At 43.4% G+C, this 16961-nt stretch overlaps 1 protein-coding gene across 3 annotated transcripts in view; it reads right to left on the bottom strand.

Moving 5' to 3' along the window:
• LOC126996934 (phospholipase D2-like) overlaps positions 1-16961 on the bottom strand; it is an 87103-nt gene that overhangs the window by 12964 nt on the left and 57178 nt on the right. For 2 of the 3 annotated variants that reach the window (XM_050857877.1, XM_050857878.1), the window contains exons 2-8: positions 11045-11266; positions 5059-5227; positions 4273-4310; positions 1874-1997; positions 1390-1540; positions 848-943; positions 161-349 (exon numbers count right to left, since the gene is read on the bottom strand). In XM_050857877.1, the coding sequence (XP_050713834.1) occupies positions 161-349; positions 848-943; positions 1390-1540; positions 1874-1997; positions 4273-4310; positions 5059-5227; positions 11045-11104 (827 nt within the window). In that variant the 5' untranslated portion in view covers positions 11105-11266. The remainder of the gene's footprint in view (positions 1-160; positions 350-847; positions 944-1389; positions 1541-1873; positions 1998-4272; positions 4311-5058; positions 5228-11044; positions 11267-16961) is intronic. The other variant, XM_050857879.1, reaches the window with a different exon arrangement.

Here is a 16961-nt window from a genome sequence, read left to right as displayed (position 1 = left end):
AAAATAAATAAAATCTCTTAAACTTCCCTCCTTCCCGCAGATCCCACACGCTTTTGCTATTCCATTTATGTGTTCTCCAGTAAAGTAATTTTTTCCTTGTCCTTCCTCACTAAACATACCATACATAGACTCCACACTCACCACATACTTTTACACCTACTTGAGGACTCGTTTGTTGTGGTGCGCTGTGGTGGTGGTGGCAGCCGATGTGGCGTTAGCTGTAGTGTTGTTGTCGGTGGTGCTGTCCACTGTGTCGCCCACCTGCTGGTCTGCTGCCTTGATCTGCTGCCTCATGCTGTACCGTCGCTGCCGTGTTGAGCGTGTTGCTGCTGGCATCTTAAGCCTTGTCCTGCCGTGGCCCCCAAAAATATGTCAGTATTTATCTTATAGTACAGAAGCATTTTTTTTTTTACAGTAAAGGAAGGAGGTCAAGAGCAAAATAAATGGGAACAAATAGGCCTGCTAAGAATGAGAATATGCATTGATTTGTCTGAATCCATACAATATGCCTCACAACACATATATCAATCTACAGGACTATAAAATCATTGTGACTTGGAGGCCAGTTTCTAATCGGCAAGTCACTCTTTTTCCTTTTTTCTTTTGCTAGTTTATTTCTACCTCCCCTCTCTCCTTCCCTTACCCTCCACTCTCCTCCTAACCAACAAATATTGAATAACAGAAAGGAATTGCTGGGTCATAAATATTAAGTAAGGGTGATCATTAGATTTGTCCGCAACTGTATTTGTTTGTGTTCAAGGTTTCCAACTAACCCGGGAAATTGTTGAACAAGGAAACTCATCTTCATAGTTGCCTGACTGAGTGGCTGGTTGGCTAATCTACTCACCTGAGGAGAAGTAGCATGCTGTGTAGGGTCGCCACCTGCCTCACCTTCCTCTCCACGCTCCACCGGTAGTCTCCATGCTCAAGCTCAATGACGAGGCTGGAGGGAAGAGGAAAAATTGGTACCGGTAGTGGTGAGATGGTTAAACTTTTCTTATGCTTTTCTTTTGTCTATGTCCTCTGTTTGTTGTGGTTTTGATGACTGCCTATTGAAAGTTCACATATTACCTCCTATACAGTACCTTTTATTTTTTTTTCATTTCTCTTTCTCCTCTAAACTTTCTCCTATAATTTTCCTTCTTCAATGTCCTCTGTTCTTCATGGTTTCAACGACTACCTATTAAAAATTCAGGCATTATCCCTCCTATCCCTTCTAATTTTCACGTTTCTGTTTCTCCTTTAACTTTCTCTTGCAATTTTCCTTCTTCAATGTCATCCGTTCTCTGTGGCATTGATGACCGCCTGTTGAAAAGTTCATATACTACTTCCTATCCTATCTAGTTTTTCTCACTTCTCTTTCTCCTCACAAACAACACAACGGCTTACACATGGTTGTTGAAGATGTGTATGTGGGAGTGGACTGGCTGCACCCTGATGATCCTAAGGTGAACAGGGAGGCCAGGAACAAACACCTCTGGCATGAGCTCCGAGTACTTGCTGGTGCGGTACACATTGGAGAAGGCATTGGAACCTTTGCCTGTGAATGAAGCAGAGATGGTGAGGGATGGCATGGAGGAATAGTGGTCATAGATAGTGTTTTTCATAGTTTTGTGCCAGTTTGGAAGTGTTAGAAATAGAGAAAGGACTAGCACTGGACAGAGGAAGATGAAAGAGAATGATAAAATGAATATAAATGAAGAAGAAGAGGAGGAAGAGATAGTTTTGTGAGGTTATGTGTATCGAAAAGTGTATATTCAAATAGTGCAATCTTGTATACACACACCAAAATCTTGCGGTATTCAGGACATTACTGTAATCAACTCTTCATTCATTATTATTCTCCCCCCTACACACATGTATCATCCCTTACCATCGTAGGTGTCAGTGAGGGGGTCAGGGGTGTAGTCGAGGAAGCCCAGCACATCAGAGTCTGAGTCTGGGGAGCTGAGGGTTGGGCTCTGTGCGTTGGCCAGGATCTTGAGGGTGGGGCGGTTCTGTCAAGGGAAGGAGATGTGAGGGAGGAACTAGGGTGGGATTTGGGGAAAGAAGTTGAGGGTTGTGAAGTTAGAGATGACTGGTGGAAAGCGGAAGGAGTGGAGGAACTAGGGTGGGATTTGGAGGAAGAGGTTGAGGGTTGTGGGGTTCGAGATGACTGGCAGAAAAAAGGAGAGGTAAAGGAGCTGGTGTGGAATGATGTGGTAAAAAATAAAGACTGGTGGAATGAGGAATGCCTGAGGGAAGTCAGTGAGGGAGACAATGCAAGTTCCACTGTAAAAGAGAAAGTTCAAGGGCAAAACAAAGAGGAAAAAAGTGAAAAGCACTACTCCCACAAACAGACCTAACTGGACCTACTCTGCTTTACTATCTTAGTTGTTCTGGAAGCCTATCTCAACCTAACCATTACTACCAAACAAAGCAACCTAAATCAAAGAGTGTAACCTAAACTAAACATGTACAACTAAACTAAACCAACCCAGCTCCACCAGATTAGAGTGACCAAGCCAAATCATATGATCTCAATCTGGCAGGATGTGGTGTGAACCGGCCATGGGTGGATGAGAGTGCTGGAGGATGTGGTTACAGAAAGGTTACGAGGAGAGTGGGTGACATGAGAGATGGGAGGGAAAGGGTGGATAGGGAACACAAAAAAATAATTTATGATGAGATACATGTAACAGAAGCAATGGGAGGGGTTGATGATAAATAAAGTGACAACATTAGGGGTTTAATTAGATGTTAGGTGATGAGGACTGACTGTGAGGTTAAAGATGGTAAAGGGCGGATAAGGAGCACAAATATTTAGAGTTATAATGAGGTGTAGGTAACAGGAACAATTAGTTAGGTTAGGTGTTAGGTGATGAGAACTAACTTGTAAGGCAAATGAAGGCAAGGAAAGGTAAGGTAAGGAAAGTGAGAGATGGGAGGGAAAGGGTGGGTGAGGAAAAAAAAAAAAAAAAAAAAAAAAAAAAAATGTTACGATGAAATGTAGATAAAAGCAATGGGGGAAGGGTTAGTGATAATTTATGTGGCAAGATTAGGGATTTAGTTAGGTGTTAAGTAATGAGGACGGAGTGTAAGGTTAAAAATAGTAAAGGAGCGCAAATATTTCCTGTTATAATGAAGTGTAAACAGGAACAGTAGGGGAAGGGCTAGCAAAAATGAAAGTAACAGAATTAGGGCTTTGGTTAAGCGTTAGGTGTGAAAACTGAGTGTGAGGTTAACCTCTTGACTGCGGATTTTCTACAAGAAGACATCACCAAGCTACAGGAACGGAACAAAAAGTTGCTGATACTATTCAATGAAAAAAAATGTAAAATCCTGCACCTTGGGAGGGGATATCCAGCACACCAATACCACATGGGAAACACTCCACTATCCACCACAGAGGTAGAGAAAGACCTGGGAATACATGTTATAAGGTTGCCAGTGAAAGGCAAATCCGTTCCAATTGCAGCGGATGGGTTAATGATAGCAAAGAAAGGGAAGGTAAGGCGCAGAAATAATTAGGTTAAGAAGATGTATACTAGGTACCAGTAACAATGGGGAAGGGTTAATATGTAATGAAAATGAAAAGATTAAGTGTTAGGTTAGGCGTTAGGTCTTCTTTATGAATGGAAGTAACTTTGGTTTATGGAAACAACTACTTCTTTTCCTGTTAGCAGATTGAGAGAGAATACAGATAGCAAGTGAGGATTAGCTGAAGGACAAGAATGGTGTAGTAACAACAGACTGAGTCACCGTTGGATAATGAGGAAGTATTGAAGAAACAGGGAGAGAAGGAAGAAAAAAAAACTAGGCCTGCATCAGAAGTAACAAACCTACACCATACAAATATCCTTCAAGAATCGTGTAGTAATAATAGATTGAGTCACCACTGGATAATGAGGAAGTACTGAAGGAACAGGGAGAGAAGGAAGGAAAAAAAAAAAACCTAGGCCTACATATCAGAAGTAACAAACCTACACCATACAAATATACACTTAATGTCTTTCCCTGTCCCCAACCTGCCACCTTCACCACAAACCCACTTCCTCTTTTACTATAGCTACCCATAAATAAAAAAAATGGGAAGGGGGGAAAAGGAGGGGGAGGAGAAGAGTAAAGGGCGAGAGTAGTGGATGAGTGTAGTAGAGCGGATGTGTGATGTGGATTAGGTAATGTAAGGGAGGAGCATGCCATCCCAACCCCCAGGCAGTACAGAGAGAGAGAGAGAGAGAGAGAGAGAGAGAGAGAGAGAGAGAGAGAGAGAGAGAGAGAGAGAATAATTACCGGTCTGTGTCTCCTCGCATCTGTTGTGTCAGCTGCATCTGCAATAGAAAGAAGTGACATTGGAGTCTACAACCTCTCAAGGACTGGCGATGATGTCTTCTGCTGCATTACCCTCGGGCTTATCCGTGGGTGAATGTGCGTGCGTGTGTGTGTGTGTGTGTGTGTGTGTAACCGAGCCGAACACTGGGGCCTCCCATGAGCTTCCTTACACACACACACACACACACACAAGCACAGACGAACCCACATCCCATCTATCTCTCCCATCAATATATCGGTTGAGCTAACACACTGGGATTAAGCAAACGCAAGTACTACCTAACATGATACACACACGTTATGCCCAAGGCCATAACAGTGCACACGATCCCTACTAAACAACTTTCATGACTATATATGTGACTGTGGTGAGCTTGGCCTCTCTCTCACACATACACACACACAAGCACAGACGAACCCACATCCCATCCCTCTCTCCCATCAATATATCGGTTGAGCTAACACACTGGGATTAAGCAAACACAAGTATCTACCTAACATGGTACACACACGTTAAGCCCAAGGCCATAACACAGTGCACACGATCCCTACCAAACAACTTTCATGTATGTGACTGTGGTGAGCTTGGCCTTTCTCTCTCTCTCTCTCTCTCACACACACACACACCTCAAGCACTCATCCCCATACGCCCCTTCCATGTCCTTGCCCTCCACCGCTCTCTCCCTTTCAACTCTCACTTTTTTCCACCACCTCAACCTCGCCCCCTCCTCCCCCTTCTTCCCTCACCTGGTTGCCCCCCCTCCTCCGCAGCAGGGTCGTGGGAGGGGGAAGCGCCGTCACCCCAGTCCGGCGAGTGCTGTGCAGTGCCTCCGTAGTCAGGAGTGCCCCCCGCGCCGTCCTCCTCCTCGTGAGCTGCAAGCGGTCTCATCTCCTGCCTGGCATCTCCCCGGCTCAGCTGTGGATAGGAGAGGAGATGGGTGAGAGAAAGGACACTGACAAGGGATAAAGAGGCGGGGAGGCAATAAGACATGGAGCAAAAGGGGAAACATGAGAATGAATGGGAAAGGGATGAGGAGAAAGGAGAAGAAAGGGATGAGGAGAAGAGAAGCTAGGTGATAAGACGTGGAGTAAAAAATAATGGGAAATGAAAGGAAAAGGATGAAGAGATGGGGGGAAAGGATAGGAAAGGGATGAGGGTGAGGAGAGGAAAGGGATGAAGAAAAAAAGAAAGGAAAGGAGAGGACAGATGAAAAGGCTGGAAAGAGATATGGCGTGAAGCAGAAAGGGTTGACGTATATGTGAGAATGAAAGGGATGAGGAAGAAGGGATGAGAGAAAGACAAGGAAGGGAATGTAATGAGAGGTGAGAGGAGGAGGCGGGGAATGAATAAGCCTTGAAGCAAAAGGGGAGACTTACATAAAGATGAGTGGATACTAAAATTAGCCAACAAAGACCATGTTGTAAATACTAAATCATAAATCTCAAACTGCAAGAGCCTCAGTCAGAGGAAGAAGGTTACGTTAAAGTCTGGAGGTGATGCTGGAGGGATTAGGGAGGAAGTGATAAGATAAACATTACACAAACAAAAAGTAAAGTTTGATGATAACGGAAAAGTTCTCAAGTTGAAGGTTACCGGTCATGGGGCTCACACCCTCAATGGCTGGTATTACAAGACACGCTGCCATATCACAACGGATATTTCTAAAGGTCAAAGAGGGGATCAATCGGGTTCTAATGAGTGTTTCTTTAGGTTCATGGTACAGAAGAAGGGTCAGACTACCACCAGGGTAATAAAACTACCCCTGGAAATGCCCACAAATCCTACGAAAGCCTTGTCAAATATGTGTTCTTGGGCGGCGAAATGTCTCATAATACGACCCAATGATTATATCAAGGGAGAGTTAAGCATCAGGGGAAGTTAAGCAAGAAAAGTGTATATACGGGAAATAGATCGTTGGCTGTACAGGATAACTTTAAAGGAGACATAAAGAGATAAATCAAATATCCTGTTGACGGAAGTACGCAGACCATACGCAAGATGGCGCCACTATAAACACTCGCCTGCGCCAGAACGGGCTGGGCCGATCATCAGGACCTACCGGAAAGAAGCCTTGGACCGACCATCAGGATCCACCGGGAAGAAGCAATATGCAATGTAATAAAAAAAAAAAAAAAAAAAAAAACAAAAAAAAATGCTTCTCCTAAACTGGTCACTATCTTTCCTAAAGGTGTACAACAGATTGAGCGAATAAAAACTGATACTGAAAGGTGATTATGTCAGTAAGGGAACTAAATCACTTCACCTAGTATATTTAAACGTCTCGGCTCTTCAGTTCGCCAATTTCAAAAGCCTCTCGGGGAAGTTGCTGAGCTTTTCATGGACTGTTTTGTAATCCTATATAAGAAAAAAAGTGAAACCAAACTGTCGAGTCCGTTTTGGCGTTGGCTCCCGCGGGTCCATTTCTCCCCTCTGCTCTGCCACACAGTCCCAACACCTATTTTTTCCTCTCCTGTTACCTATAGCTTACATATGAGAGGAAGAGATAGGTGTTGGGACTGTGTGGTGATAGTTTTACACCACTCCTGCATCACGAACGAGGAAAATCACCCATGAACACCCGGTTAATCTTCTCTGTGGGCTTGGAAAACAGTCTTAATAGGTGCCCGATACGCTAAAGAATATGGATTTTATGGTCGTTTAGAGAGGGATAGGGAGAGTGTATAGGGAAGTAGAAAAAGGAATAGAATAAGTGATGAAGGCAAGTGTCGAGAAGGGGTGGGGGGGAAGGGGTTAAAGGGCTGGTGGAAAGGAAGACAGGAGGTTGGGTGGGAACAGATGGGCTAACATGTGTGTGTGTGTGTGTGTGTGTGTGTGTGTGTAATAATAATAATAATAATAATAATAATAATAATAATAATAATAATAATAATAATAATCGGTTTTTAAGAGATAGCAGCTGTTAAGTTGAAAATATATACGTTACAAATACAATATTGAAGTACAATAAAAAGGGGGAAAAGTACATTATGAAAGAGGTATCGGGGGCCTGTGTGTGTGTGTGTGTGTGTGTGTGTGTCATGACGGAGGAAGTGAGGGGCGGAAGATGGCTGTGTGTACGTGTGTGTGTGTGTGTGTGTGTGTGTGTGTGTGAGAGAGAGAGAGAGAGAGAGAGAGAGAGAGAGAGAGAGAGAGAGAGAGAGAGAGAGAGAGAGAGAGAGAGAGCAATGAGCGTTCATGTAGTGCCTGATGGTTTGTGTGTGAATAGGGGGCGTAAACACACACACACACACACACACACACACACACACACACACACACATCACACACTGCCAACAAAAGCAAGAAAAGTCTCCAAGGAGTACGACACAACACTAATGAGAGAGAGAGAGAGAGAGAGAGAGTGAGAGAGAGAGAGAGAGAGACTGGCTTATCTATCACGTAGAAAGAAAACTAATACTTCCTACTCTCTCTCACTCTCTCTCTCTCTCAGTGTGTGTGTGTGTGTGTGTGTGTTCGGAGGATATGTGATAAGTTACCAGATATACTGATCAAACAATGGATACACTGTAATTCCAAGTGTGTGTGTGTGTGTGTGTGTGTGTGTGTGTGTGTGTGTGTGTGTGTGTGTGTGTGTGTGTGCGTGCAGGTGTGGAGCTGGATAAATGTAGGTGGACACACACACACACACACACACACACACACACACACACACACACACTTGTATATAATTTGGTCACGAAATGGTTTGAAACCTTGATTTTACTGAGAAAAAGTTTGAGATTTCTCCAAGTCATGTACACAGTTAAAATTTACGTGTGCGTGCAAGTAACGCATTAGCTTTTGTAATGAGGCACGTAATGTTAGTAATTGTAGGTAGTAGTAGTAGTAGTAGTAGTAGTAGTAGTAGCAGTAGCAGTAGTAGTAGTAGTAGTAGTAGTAGTAGTAGTAGTAGTAGTAGTAGTAGTAGTTGTGGTGATAGCAGTAATCTATAGTGTTCTCGATAAATGATAATGTAATCCAGTGTACAATGCACTACCAAAACATTAATACATTTGGTCCTGTTTCTCAGTGTTGAGTTTCCACGTTTCCTCTGTTACGGTATCTGGGCGGCCTCCAGTGGGTCAGCGAGCCAAACGAAAGACCACTGGAGCCATCATGACCACTTTTGCAACCCCCCCCCCTTCTCTCTCTCTCTCGCGTTGACAAATCGCCAATTATCATATAGTTTTTCTCAGCCTTTTTAAACATTCCTCCATTCCCCCCCAACCTCCCCTACCGTGCCCCTTCACCCTTCTATATTTACTCCTACATAATTATCGATGACTCACACGCTTCACGCCACATGGGAAGTGCTGAGTGATGGGAACGGGAGGGGGGGGGGCGGGGGGAAGGGGGTCGGGGATATCACAACTACCCCTAACATTAGACATAGCGTTGTGTGTAGTGCTATTTGTGTTATCTGTGTTTATATAAAGATAGGGACACTAATATGGAAACTGTATGCATGGGAGACCACAGACATAGCTCGCTTTCTATGTAGCAATGTTGGGTCTTACTTTTGATATTTCTCGTTTGTTGCTCTTACTCAGTGCTATCTAGTTCATCATTGTGTATATATAGATAAGCACCCCAATCTGTGAGCATGGGAAGCCACTATCATCCTGGCTTTCGATGCAGCAATGTTGGGTCTTACTCTGTTGATATCGACCCATAGTTGCTATCTGTTATTCTGAATGTGACGTAACACAACATGAAAAAAAAACTTCATATGTAGGAAATTTGCGTTGTATTCTGTTGATAGTTACCATTAGTCGCTCTGTGTCATGCTCGAATGTGCTCTAACAAAGCCTAACTATAGATTCAAGTCATTACAGCCACGTACTCAAGTTAATTCGTACACATGACTCTTCCAATGAGACTATCTAGCAAAATGAACTTGTTGGTATTTACAACGAATTGCTCTCCCGTAATGTGTTTGAAGGCGACTAATTTGCAGAAACTCTAGGCCTGTAAAGTAACATAAAACTACTGGCGAGAAAGAGAACAGAACGCTACCTCTCTAATATGAAAGCTAAAATGGGGACTAGATCATATTGAATGCAGAGAATACAAGACCACATACTACCCATCGTAGCAAAAAGTTAGTATATACAGAGCAGGTTTCTTCAAGGTACGGGTCGCGACAGACTGACATTTAGATCGCCTCTTCTTCGCAAATACAGAAAACGCCAGATACAAGGAGGCCCACACATGCAAAAGGGTCGTGAGGGTAATCCTTAATTAAACTATGTCGCAGTAGGGAGAGTTTGGTATTCTGAGACGCTTCCAGCTCTCACATCAACTATTTCCGAGGGCCAAAAAGGACACCATTCGGGTTTTAATGAGTGGTATTTTAGGTTCACGGTACAGAAGAAGGGTCGAACTACCACCAGGGTCATAAACTACCCTTGGAAATGCATGCCCACTACTCCAACGAAAACCTTGTCAAATATGTGTGCTTGGACGCCGATATGTTGAAAAATATGGCCCAAATACCTCGAAAACATTGTCAAATATACGTGTGCTTGGAAGCCGATATGTTGAAGAATATGGCCCAAATACCTCGAAAACCTTGTCAAATATATGTGTGCTTGGAAGCCGATATGTTGAAGAATATGGCCCAAATACCTCGAAAACCTTGTCAAATATATGTGTGCTTGGAAGCCGATATGTTGAAGAATATGGCCCAAATACCTCGAAAACCTTGTCAAATATATGTGTGCTTGGAAGCCGATATGTTGAAGAATATGGCCCAAATACCTCGAAAACCTTGTCAAATATATGTGTGCTTGGAAGCCGATATGTTGAAGAATATGGCCCAAATACCTCGAAAACCTTGTCAAATATATGTGTGCTTGGAAGCCGATATGTTGAAGAATATGGCCCAAATACCTACGAAAACCTTGTCAAATATGTGCTTGGAATGTTGAAGAATATGGCCTAAAGTCTGAACTATAGTATGGAGCGCTAAATCAGATCTAAAAGGTGGCGTGTGCAAGGCGATTCCGTGACCGAGCTTCCGCCCACATGCTAGGGTGCCCAGAGACCGGTTCCTCCCTACCACCAAGATGCAGAGGAGCTCATTAGCCAACGACCTCCCGGCTCAAGGCAAGCACTCATTTACCAGCCCCAAGCACACTAATTGAACGGAACGAATGAAAAGGGTTCTTATACTGGGGTGCGGGGTTTTTGTGTGTGTGTGTGTGTGTGTGTGTGTGTGTGTGTGTGTGTGTGTGTGTGTGTGTGTGTGTGTGTGTGTGTGTGTGTCGGGATAACAGGCTTGGTATTTGTATTCTTCAGGGTCTTCTCAAACGTTCAACATCAAACTTTCGTGACAACCTAACACCGTGATTGAAGTTTATTTGTTATTAGTACTTGATACACGTTGAGACAAACTAATACACCTCTCCCCCGCAAAAAAAGGCCAAAAATAATGAATCCCTGAGGCAGGTGAAAAAAAAATATAGAAGGCGCATGAGGGAATGAACAAAAATAATGGAAAGTGCGCAACATTACCAACGGAAAAAAAGACCGATCAAGAATCAGTTAAATTGCAAGAATATTTAATACTGCAGACCAAACAGAGACAAGGAAGTAAAATAAAAGGAAAAAGAAAATCAAAACCCAAACGTCAAACCAAAGTAAATCAAAAGAAAACAATAACAAATCAAACCAACAAAATAACAACCTGGACAAGCTGTAAGGGACCTCGGAGGATGACTTCCAACTCACCTTCCGTCTAAACTCTTTCAAATAGCCCGAGCTGGCCAAGGTCGCCGTGTGCCGATGCATTGTGGCTTGGGGGAAGGACGTTGGGAGTGTACAAGATGTCTTGTTTTGTTGGGGGACGTGTAGCGCCACCCTTACTTAGTTACGGCAAGTGCAGGCACGGCGGTGTGCGGCCTGGGAGTCAGCTTGTCCATGCGAGGCCCGTCCGTGCCTGTCATCCACGTGCTGGGAGAGGAACGCCACGAGTGGGTGGGATAAGACAAGCGATTATGAGAGAGATCAGCCTTGGGTCAGTGTGGGCAGCTCACAGAGGCAAGCTTAACATGGCTCGTCATGCGAACACTGGGCTTTGCGATAGGAAGGCTTGATTCAATGCAGATAGTTTACCTTATAAGCAACACAGCTGTATCACTCAGGGCATGGGGGGTGGAGAAACCTCCAGAACAGGACGCTGTGGAAATAATTATATGCTTGGAGGTTGCACAAGCAAGCTTAACAATGTTATCACATAGTCAGGCGAACAGGTATGGACTTAACGTCGGCAGTGTTTGGCTCAAGGCAGGTAGGGCACTCTGGCAAGCAGCTGCTTTACACAACTATCACGGCCAGGCGAACACTTGTAGAATATGCGTTCGCAATGCGTGGTGGCGGTGCAGGCCGCGGGGTGCCCGGATTGGCCAGAAAAGTGATCGTAGTCACATGAACTGTGGTAGGCGTTGCGCTGCGTGCAAGCCGCGGCGTCGCGTTGTGCGTTCAGCAAATAAAGTTATACCTCCCACTGTTGGGGACACATGTTATGCCAGACGCGGGCTGTGGCGTGCTGCTCCGGAATGGCAGATATATTGTAATCACCCTTGCACGATAAGGACGTCTTATTTTTGGTGCAGGCTGTGGCGTGTTGCTGGGGACTCCACAAAAACATTGAAGACAGTGTGGCTCTCTTCATGCAATGTTAAGCTTAATGTAGGCCTTGGCGCGTAGCTTCCTATACGTCCGACAGAGATAAACGTCACCATGAAACTATCCCGGGCGTCATCTCAATGCAAGCTGGAGAGCGGTGACAAACGAGTGACGTGGATCAAGGCCTTGTGTGGATACTGGCGCAGCGTGACAGAGATAAATCACAGCCACTCGCGTATCACAGCGAGCGCGGTAGTGCTGGTAGCGGCGAGCTGTCACTGCCGGACTGTTATCAAGTTTCACAGTCGCTCGTGATGTGTCTCTAACACTCGTGCTTGTAGGCTTCTGTGCCGACGTGTAACTAACCGACAGTGCCTATTAGTTAACAAAGCACACCCTCATAACAAAGCAACAAGGAAGACAGCTACAATAATCCATGGTTTCCCGAGGTTGCAAGGCCTTGAAGAACAGGTATAAGCTGGAGCGGCGTTAGCTATGGCCGTGAGAGCTGGCGGCGCGGCGCTCGTGAAGCCAACACCTGTGTGACTGACGTGTGCAGGAGGAAAAGGGGAAGGAGGGTGATAGTGAGTGGGAGAAGGAAGGGGGAAGGGAGGGGTTGGTAATGGTAGCGGTGTGCACCCTCCCCACCACCACCATCACTACCATCACCTGCCTCGCACCTTTCCATCATGAGGGTGGCTATAGAGGGGTAATAATGTACTTGACGTCTCCCAATTCACCGTCACCAACACCTGCCTCCCTCTTCTCTCCTTTAACATTGCGGGCTTGATCAATATGTGAATTACCATGATGGGGGCTGCACAAGTGGTCAGCTAACCCTTACACTTCCTCCTCCTGCTCCTCACTTCCCTGTACACTCCCCAACTACTAAATGCACTCCATTTCCTCCCCCTTTCCTGCTGGCTACTCCAACGCCATTTCCTTCCTTCCCTTCAACTCTGAGTCATCTTTTTTCTTTAACACGGTAGCTGCAGGGATTCTTAAGGGTCCCTCTAAGCCAGAAAAATGAGAAAAAATCATCACTCACGCAAACCATTTCAAATATATATCAACGCATTTGTGATCAGTTTATGCATCATCTATTTTTGGGGGTTTATATCATGTCAAAAGTGTGGCCCGTCGCTGGTACACGGTAAAGCCACAAATTTGGCCCGTCACTGCTACCAGGTTAATGATTTTGTATTCACATTTGTTACTCTTACCTTTCTATATGCTGATGTGCTAATTGGGGTCTTCTATACCTTTTCAATACAGTTCAATAATATGCTTGTTTGTTTATGTCTTGCTCTCCTTTATAAACACAGCTGTACCTAGGCTGTACTGCACGTATCTGCTTCCCTTTTCTTATCTTGCTTCATAATATAAGTGGGGCCAACTTCCTCTCATTTCCTTCCTATCTCCTCCACACTTCCTCTCCCTTGTCTTCACTGCACATTTCCTTCCTATCACCTTTAGTCCCTCTCCCTTTTCTTTGCCACATGTTTCCTTCCTCTTTCTGTTCCACTTCTGTGTGTAAACGTATTCAAATCTTACAAAATCTCTAAACTGCTTGTCATGTCCTTATGCCTATACTCATGAAAATTTTCAGTATTAATGTAATTACTACGGAAAATATAAACACACAAAAAAACTCCTTTGTACTTCAACAGCAAAAATAAGTAGCTACATGTTAAGCACTGAGTCAAGTAAAGGAGAACCTACTCGTACTGGAGAATGGATTTTAACTGAAGAAGCTTTTTGATATGGAGACTAATTATAGTGGTAAATATTTTATCACCTAGTATTCTATGTCGCGTGCGAGCTACTAATCTGCAGAGGGAAGGAGATCACCAAATCACAAGCAACTCTTCTTATTAGTGTTACTGTATTCAGGGAAGGGACAAGACAGACTAAAAAGGTTGGAGAAGCAAGCAAGATAGTCTGATATCGGCCATTATGATACACCTCACGAGAAGCAAACAGGTAACACAAAGCAAGCCAAGCAGCAAGACATGGGCACTGGTAAGGCCTGATTGTCAACCTAAGAAAGTGTATCGCTTCTAATATTTGGATCGATGAATAAAAGGCTCAGTCTCTATAAGCATGAACAATGGAAAAGCTGTGTGCCATTAAGCAATATTAGCATAAGCACGGCACTACCAAAATTTAGGCTCTGGCCACATAGGTACATTTTATATTTGTTAGAGAGCCTGCATAAAATCACAGGAAATAAAATTGACCAATCAATAAACAAACAAATAAATGTGATTTTAAGCCTGACACACAGTTTACAAAGACAAGGAATATATTCTAACTTTCATCCTTTAGAAAAGCAAAGGGTATATGGTGACACGTTTCAAGTCTGCAGAATGGATAAAGAGGTTTGACAAAATAATAGTGTGCTAAAATACAAAAAGCTGATTAGAACACACATGAGAGGGCAGAAAATTGTCAGTATGGGAGTCCTTGGCACTGCCGCTGATCAGTGGCACAGATGCACCTCTGGGTAGCAGGTGTGAGTCAAAACATGGATGCAGGTGTTGGCAAAACTTGCACCTCAAATGCAAATGTTTGGGTGGTGCACTCAGGAAGGTGTGTGATGTGGATTGTGGATTGGATGTGGTGATAATACTGACATAAAAAAAAATTGTATTGAAAATGTTGGTTTTCTCCTGTCGCTAAACCTTAAATTTTGTTACAATCTCTCACTCCCTCTCTCTCTCTCTTCATACACACACACACACACACACACACACACACACACACACAAACAAACCTAAAAAATGCCATGTTACGGAAATGTGAGAGAGTAAGGTAAGTAAGAAGGAACTATAACTTGTATAAAACGGTTGATGAAAGAAATTGATAAAGTTGAGGCAAAAACTTGGGTAGTGATAATACAAGACAACCTATCACTAGAAAGAAATTAAAACATGATTACAGGAGTGACATTCAGGTTATGGTACTCATCAACATGAGAGGCATTTAATAACATTGATGAGGAAATATTACGAGAATTTAGTCAATGATACAATCCAGACTTGAATATGCAGCTGTGGTATGGTCACCTAACAGAAACACATACTGAAACCTAAGAGGATTTTGGATATATCAACACTGACAAAGTTGGACGACAGTGAAGAGAGGAGACTTGATAATGAAGCTTAAATCAGTTAATGGATTAGAGAATGTGAACAGGTAAGGATTGTCTGATTAGAGACAAAGGAATAACTGAAGGTAATGAGGATAAGTTAACAACTAGGTATGTTTAGTTTCCCATATAGAAGCAATGATGCTTGGAACGAATTGGTGGAGTTATGGGCAAGAAACATTCACGACTTTAAGAGTAAGCTAGATAAAAGTAGCTATGGCAACATATCCCAACCCAACCCAACCCAACATGAATTCAAATGCTGTATACTGTACTTAGCTAAATACACACACACACACACACACACACACACACAATCAATACAGCATACCAAATGATGCATGATTCAGATTAATAACTATCTGGTAATTATTGGTTCTAACACCTGCGTGAGGAAGGCATCATGGCGAGGCTTATGCTCCTCAAGGTCTCCTTGTCCCACACTACCCAAGGTGGCTACTCTGATCATTGACGTTGGTAACTAACTCAATTTTGTTTAATAATTTCAACCTCATTAATTTGTTGCAGTATTCAGTTAGGAGGTCCATGGTGTGAATTAGTACACAGTTGGCTGCTCCATGGTGGGCATTACAACACTCCTGTCACATTCGAAAAGCAAATTGATCAGAGCTATCAGCACAGAGGTTATTTACCCCTTATGATGCCTAACTTGAAAAGTATAAAACATGAATGTAAAATATTGTTGCTGTGTTGAGCTCTTGATACAGTACATGCTGGTCATCTGTGGTGCACAAACTGGTACTTCTTGGGTTAAGTTAGAAATGTGCCAAGCTACCATCACTCAAGTGTTCTACCTAGTAAAACACTAAGAATTACACCCATTTCAAGATGTGGACCAAACCACTACCGAATTCACGCACTGCCACTCCACATTATGGTAAACTAACAGCCCTCCACGCTAATGAAACGGAGAGCAACCTATTGCTGATTAAATCACAGCTAAGTATACTAACCTATTGCAACTTATGGTAATTGTTCAAGTCTAAGAAGTGATTAATTTGCAACAGAAATCATCAATATCTACTAGAAAAGTGTTGGCTACTAGTGAGCTGGGTGTAATTCTGGAGTAATGCTCTTGATACTCTTAAAACCAAAAGGTTTAGCTAAGCAACTACACACACATACAACTTGAAGCTTAATGTGAATTGTACTAATGCTGAACCTGACCAAAAGACAGCTGACACGAATATAACTGAACGAGATCCTAAAAAAATTCCACTCATGCTACCCCAAAATGCAGTACGGTATCATAATAAACCTTAAAATACTCATGGTTTCGAGAAGATCTGAGTATTCTTCTTTTCTATCTGGAAGTTTGATCAAGATTTTCCCTACTGAATGCAACACCACCTACAACACTTAACCCTGGTACCAGCGACGGGCCAAATTTTTGCCATGACATAAATCCCCCAAAATAGATGATGCATAAACTGATCACAAATGCGTTGATATGTATTATGAACTGGTTTGCGTGAGTGATGATTTTTTCTCATTATTCTCGCTTTGAGGGGCCTTTAAGAAACATGATCCCCGCAGCTACCGGGTTAAGTTTATGGAAGAGAGGCATGACTATACTACCTATACAACTAATGAATGGCCTGATGCGGATGAATGGACGACTTACCGGCTAAAACTTCCCTTCTTCATTCACACTACAGGATGAGACACATGAATGAAGACCTCACAACCACAACATTCACAAGCACACTAAGTAGGCCAACACCCGCCCCACTACCACCACACAACCCAACTGGCCATGAACACTATCTGATAAGGTGATGACCAGCATATGCTACGACGTATGTACACGATTGTAAAGGACTTGAAGGGGAATAAGGATTGAAGGGA

Source organism: Eriocheir sinensis, chromosome 11, assembly GCF_024679095.1.
Source record: "Eriocheir sinensis breed Jianghai 21 chromosome 11, ASM2467909v1, whole genome shotgun sequence".
Taxonomy (NCBI): domain Eukaryota; kingdom Metazoa; phylum Arthropoda; class Malacostraca; order Decapoda; family Varunidae; genus Eriocheir; species Eriocheir sinensis.
Note: the sequence above shows the minus strand (reverse complement) of the source record. Positions and strands in the feature narration are given on the sequence as shown.